The sequence below is a fragment of the Apium graveolens genome, chromosome 7, assembly GCF_009905375.1.
Source record: "Apium graveolens cultivar Ventura chromosome 7, ASM990537v1, whole genome shotgun sequence".
NCBI lineage: Eukaryota > Viridiplantae > Streptophyta > Magnoliopsida > Apiales > Apiaceae > Apium > Apium graveolens.
The window spans coordinates 237,559,706-237,566,078 of NC_133653.1; the positions used below are offsets into that span (position 1 = coordinate 237,559,706).

Here is a 6,373-nt window from a genome sequence, read left to right on the forward strand (position 1 = left end):
TCCCATTTGTAGTCCAACTCTCCTGAACCAAGTTCATACATTCAACATCACGAATCCAAACATTTTCAAATCGAAATCTCCGAGTTTTGGGAACATAAATCTGTCTATTTAACTGGAGTAATAAGGGCAGATGATCTGACGTAGATACCTCAAGTACTTGAATCTCTGCATTAGGAAAAAGTTGTCTCCATTGTTGATTTGCTAAACCTCTATCCAATCGTTCCTGGATCCAAGCCGGAGTTCCCCGAAACCTCTCCCATGTATATTGACAACCAGTAAAACCGAGATCCTGAAGACCACAGTCACTTATCATTGCATGAAAGCCTTCTAACAGATATCTTGGTTGCGGTCTCCCTCCCACCTTCTCAAACTCAAACAGCATATCATTAAAATCGCCTAAAATACACCAAGGAAGAGCCGACCTCGACTCAAGATCACGTATTAAGTCCCACGATTCCTGACGTCTACCTCTTTCCGGGCAACCATAGAAACCTGTATAACGCCACCGACCCAGCTGATTGCACACCACCTCAAAGTCAATATAATGATTACAACTACCTTTTATTTCGACTGCTCCAGTATTCTTCCACAAGAGTGCTAATCCTCCTCCGTACCCCTGAGCGTCGATAGAAAAAGAACCAGCAAAATGAATTGTTTTACAAACGGCTTCAATTTTATTTCTCTTTACTAAAGTTTCAGACAAAAAAACTAGACTGGGCTTATGCTTTTGAATTAGTTCCTTGAGGAACCTAACTGCTCGTGAATTGCCCATTCCACGGCAGTTCCAAGCTAGTAGACTCATAATATTAGGCGGGCCTGCTCTACAGAACCCGCCACATTCAAGTTTTTTGGAACAGTTGTATCACCACTTTTCTCCAGTTCAAAAAGCCCATCTGTTTGCATGGTTATGGGCCCATTTTCCTCTAACTCCGTATCTTCCTCAGTGCGACGTCTTTTTAGGTCAATCACAAAATTCCCTCCGTTATTTCCTCCCAACGGATTTGTCCTGTTTAAATTTCTCCCGCCCATATCTTTGTGCCCCTGATTTCTCTCCGTAATAATAATCCTTTCATTATCCTCCAGATTTTTTGCAACAGAATTACCACCCTCCTTGATTATCGCCATATTCCGCGCAGTCTCTCCACCTCCTGCCGGCGATTTCGAGCTATCACCGGTCGGTTCCCAGTTGCTACTTCCGTCCCCATTTCTCAGCCATCTCGATCCAGTACCAGTACGTGAATTCTTATTTGGTGCCCGTAACCACGTGCCATATGCCCGTTCCAACTCTTTTCCTGCATTAGCATACACCACATTACAGTCTCGCTCCGAGTGTCCTAATTTTCCACACACGAAACAAAACGTACTAAGTCTTTCATATTTGAAATTGACCCAACTCCATTCTCCACCCTCCCGTTTGATTTTCATGCGCCTCTTAAGTGGTTTGGAGACATCTACTCGGACCCTAATACGATAATATGATTTCCATAATCCATTAAGGTTTACCGGATCAGACTTCACGAAGCATCCAATGGAATTTGCAATACTCTGCAATATGGACTCCGAGACAAAGCCTTTAGGGATATCATAGACTTGTATCCATATATCAGCCTCATTCAATAGTACCATCTTTGGATCTTCATCCCCTGTTATCTGTTTGAACACTAGCATTCCCTGTTCAAATGACCACGGACCGCCATCAACAAACTTTTGTACATCCAGGGGGTGGTAGAACACAAAAGAATAACGCATATCCCCTAGGTCATGGATTTCCACACCCTCTTTTGGTCGCCATATTGATGCTAAGACATTCTGCATTGCAGTAAAGTTGATACTCTTTTCCGTCAGGAATCTCCCGATTAATACGTATGACTCTTTAATCTGGGCAATATCAGCCTGCCCAACGATTACCCCTCCTTCTTCTTCATCCTCAATTGTTAACTTTGCATAGAGCTCGTTCAGATTACTTTGTTGATTTTCCATTGCTTGTGTGTTTATGTAACGAGAGATCAGAAGACAAAAGAAAATAAGGAAGACTTGTTACGTGAACAAGAGAAGACAAACTCTCATTTAGAGAGAAGACAAACTCTCATTTAGACTAGTTACCCAATAATATATTCTTTCTATTCCTTACTTATAATCCTAACCCTCTACCCATTCCCGTCAACCTAGGCTTGTGTAAGTGACTTATAACCTGTAGCTCTAATACCAAACCTGTGGCGCCCTCCAAACCCGGGTCAGAAGTTTGGGGTCCACACACACACTATTTATAACCTGCTTATAACAATAATAAGGATAATAATAATAATAATAATAATAATAATAATATGTAGTGACCCTACTTACCAACTACCACGGACCGCAACAGGTTAAAGTATGCACACAAGCCAAACATACTTACTTATATTACAAACATTCGAATCCCAACTATTCCAACTCAGAACTGAGTATTAAACAATATTACAAACTTTTACAAACTTAAATTATTCCAAAAGAAGCCTACTAGCTCAACTTGATCAACCTGAACCCCTAGCTCTCGCGCAGGACTGGGGATCCTCGCTACCAACTGGTTCCTTTTTAACTGAAAAAGAACATAAACAACATCGCACAAATGACCTAACTAGCTCAGCATGTCACAATGACAAAACTGAGAATAATGATCATCAGGTGAAAATGGTTATGGTATCAAGTGAACAATAGATTATGATTTAGAATTGGATATTATATTTTCATTTTAAAAACCAAGGTTAGGTTGCTGATCAGTCATGCACTAACCCCGAGCAAAGCACACAGCACTGTTCTAACTACTGGATCCAAGGCACACATTGGCCTAACTTGACCATTATATGGTCTGACCCCGAATCTGGTCCACAATTTTATAAAAACAATCCAATTCTAACATAATAACAGAATAAGCAGTAATGAACAATAAACAGAATCATTAACAACATTGGACGTTCAATAATGAAAATGGTTTCAATCTGCGAAGGGATCAATATGGCATTTTCAAAGCATGGATGCTAGGTAATGAAAGAATTGGATAGCAAAGGAAATAATGTTTCAAGGTTTTAAGGATTTGGCCTTTCAAAGCATAAGATACAATGGTTTGAGTGTGTAAGCAATCTGGTTCGGTGTTTGATATTTAGTTTGTATGTATTTGTGGAGTAGTATCGTATATTTGAAGTTCGTATTTGGGTATACAACAATCAATGGTCTAGAAAGAATCAGGTTTACGGCTCAAGATCAATAACTGGAATCATGGTTTAGGGTTCAGTGCTTCAAAGCACTTGCAATATCAAACAGGACTATCAATCACTACAATATCTCGAGAAAGTTCAGAACACTTGCCTGGTACTAGCTTATTATACTACACTCGCTTTCAATCACGACTGTCTTACTCCTCAGCTACCTGTTTCCCTTTCCTACGCCTTGCCTCTTCTGCTCACATATCATAAGCATCTATCAATATTCAACTTATACGATTCTATTCGACACATACTTCTATCTACCCTTAGTTTCACCCAAATCCGATTAACGGATTGGAAGTTACGCAATAAACAAGTAAACATCGAATATATAGACCGACAGTTAACTAACAAGTCACATACAGCACATAACACATCACATAATCAATGATATAACGTTTATAAAGAAGTCTCGGGTCATAAACAGGCTTTCGGATATTTAAAATGATTTTTAAAACATTTTTCGGAATTAAAACGTATCGTTGGATCAATTTTGGAGTAATAAATAGGGTTCGGTTGGCCAATTCTGGCTTCAAAACAATTTTATAACAATTATCGGTCCTTAAAACAATTTAAAATAATATTTTAAAGCTCGAAACTATTTTTCGGAATTTTAAATCATTTTTAAATAATTAAATATAATTAAATAATTAATTAAAATCAATTAACAATTAATTAAATCAATTAATCAATTAATTTTTGAATTAATTGACTAATTAATCAATTAAAAATTAACTGAAATTAATTAACTAATTAATTCAGATTTATTTTTGAATTAAAAAATAATTTTTGGAATTAAAATAATAATTTTTGGAATTTTCAGAAATTAAAAATGAATTTTTATAATAAAAATAAATAGGAAATATGATTTTTGAATATTTTTAAAACAGGAATCCTATTATTTAAAACTCTGGAAAGTTCAGGGACTGAACTTCATCGGTTTCAAAAGTCAGGGTACTAAACTGTAATTTTTACACCCCCGTCGCCGGAAAATACAGGGGTGGCCGGAGAACTCGATTCCGGCACCCTCACCTCACCATCTGCTCCAGATTTATGCTACACAACACCAGGAATCTATTCGTGCAATCAAAACACATACAAGAACATCGCCGGTTTCTAGCGAATATCGTAAATTTTCAAAACACAACTCCCTTCGATTCACTAATCCTCTGTTAACGAGCTATATACCAATCGATTGCAAATTTCATAAGGAACACAACCCACTATAAATCAACATCTAATAACCCCTACATCAAAAAGCCCCAAATTTCAATTGAAAACATTGATATGGGTTATAAACCCTAATTTTAAAATTCGAGAATTAAACTCAATTTTGAACATGTTATTTAACTCCAAATCAGACGTATGACATATGAAAATCATCAGGAAAACAAGCTCTATAACATGCAATCATCAAATCATACAAACAATCATCCGAACAGAAATTCATATTTTTAATAGAAATAATTTGAAATTAAATAAAAATATAGAAAAATAACCTTGATTTATGTAGTAAAACGAAGCTCAGAATCTGATAGTACTCCTCAAATTCGTCATGTTGGTTACTCAAGCTTTGAAAACAGAGATCAATAACACCATCGATTTGTGGTTTGATTTTCAGAAGATTATATGAATATAAGGTTTTTCTCTGGAAAATTATATATTTAGCTGACTGCAAATGATTTTTATACGAAATAAAATACGGTAAAAGGCTATTTATAATTACGAAAAATTAGTATCCCGTTGGATCATTCTAGATATAAAACGGTACGTTTATTTATAAAAACTGATCCAAACGGTATCGATTTTCGGGATAATTATCCAAATCAGTACAATTTGTACTGCGGTCTTGGTCTCAGCGCCTGGTTACACGTATTACGAGGTGATAATTGTTATAATTTAATAAAAAGCTCCCGTTTATCGAAAATACGAGTTTTATTGATTTACCGAAACGAATATTGTATCGAAAATGTTACGCCGGGACCCGCGCAGGACAAAACGTACGCCGACTGGAAAAAGTCGAAACATGGAAAATGCTCGGAATATTACAATTAGGTTAGGAAGGAGTTCTCGAAAGAGTTTCGGGTTCTAAATACGTAACAACGGATGACGTCGGTTGGTTCCCGTTTTTATAAAATAGATTTTAAATACCCGGAAAAAGATATGATAAAATTCATATGATTCCTATAAATTCATAACTCAACATAAAAATAATTAGGAAAATATGACAATTATCTATATTTTATTTTGGACATTTAAAAATTAAAATACTCAATTAATATTATTTTTAAATATCCAAATACAGATAACACTTAACAAATAATTCACAGAATAGATACTGAACACATATAATAATTATTTATTAGCAAAATAATTACACGATATATCCCGGATATTACATCCTTCCCCATTAAAAGGATTATGTCCTCAGAATCTCCTAAGAAAACAAATGAGGGTACTTTTCTCTCATATCACTTTCTAACTCCCAGGTTGACTCTTCAACCTTTGGGTTTCTCCATAATACTCTTACTAGCTTTACCACTTTATTTCTCAATACCTTCTCTCTTTCCTCTAGAATCTCTATCGGACTCTCTACATATGACAAATCTGCCTGAAGCTCTATTGGCTCATATTCTATTACATGCCTGGAGTCTGAATTATACTTCTTAAGCATTGATACATGAAAAACATTGTGAATGTGCTCCATGTGCGGAGGTAACGTCAATTCGTAAGCTACTTTGCCAACATGCTTTAGAATCTCAAAAGGTCCGACATATCTTGGGCTCATCTTTCCTTTCTTTCCAAACCTCGTTAGTCCCTTTCACGGTGATACTTTCAGTAATACCAAGCTTCCTTCTTCGAACTCCATGTCTTTCCTTGACTGGTCTGCATATTTCCTTTGACGGTCCTGTGCGGCTATCAATCTCTTCTGGATAATTTCAACCACTTCCTTTGTCTGCTGTACTAGTTTAGGTCCAACTATTTTGCGTTCTCCTACTTCATCCCAATACACTGGAGATCTGCATTTGCGTCCATAAATGGCTTCGTAGGGTGGCATCCCAATACTGGCGTGATAACTGTTGTTGTAAGCAAATTCTACCAGAGGTAAATGCTCGTCCCAACTTTCTTTG

At 36.5% G+C, this 6,373-nt stretch overlaps 1 protein-coding gene across 1 annotated transcript; it reads right to left on the reverse strand.

The window, feature by feature from the left end:
• Positions 1 to 798: 798 nt before the first annotated feature.
• On the reverse strand, positions 799 to 1,980 carry LOC141674572 (uncharacterized). The gene has a single exon (XM_074481283.1). The coding sequence runs from the start codon at positions 1,978 to 1,980 to the stop codon at positions 799 to 801; it is 1,182 nt and encodes a 393-aa protein (XP_074337384.1).
• Positions 1,981 to 6,373: the final 4,393 nt, after the last annotated feature.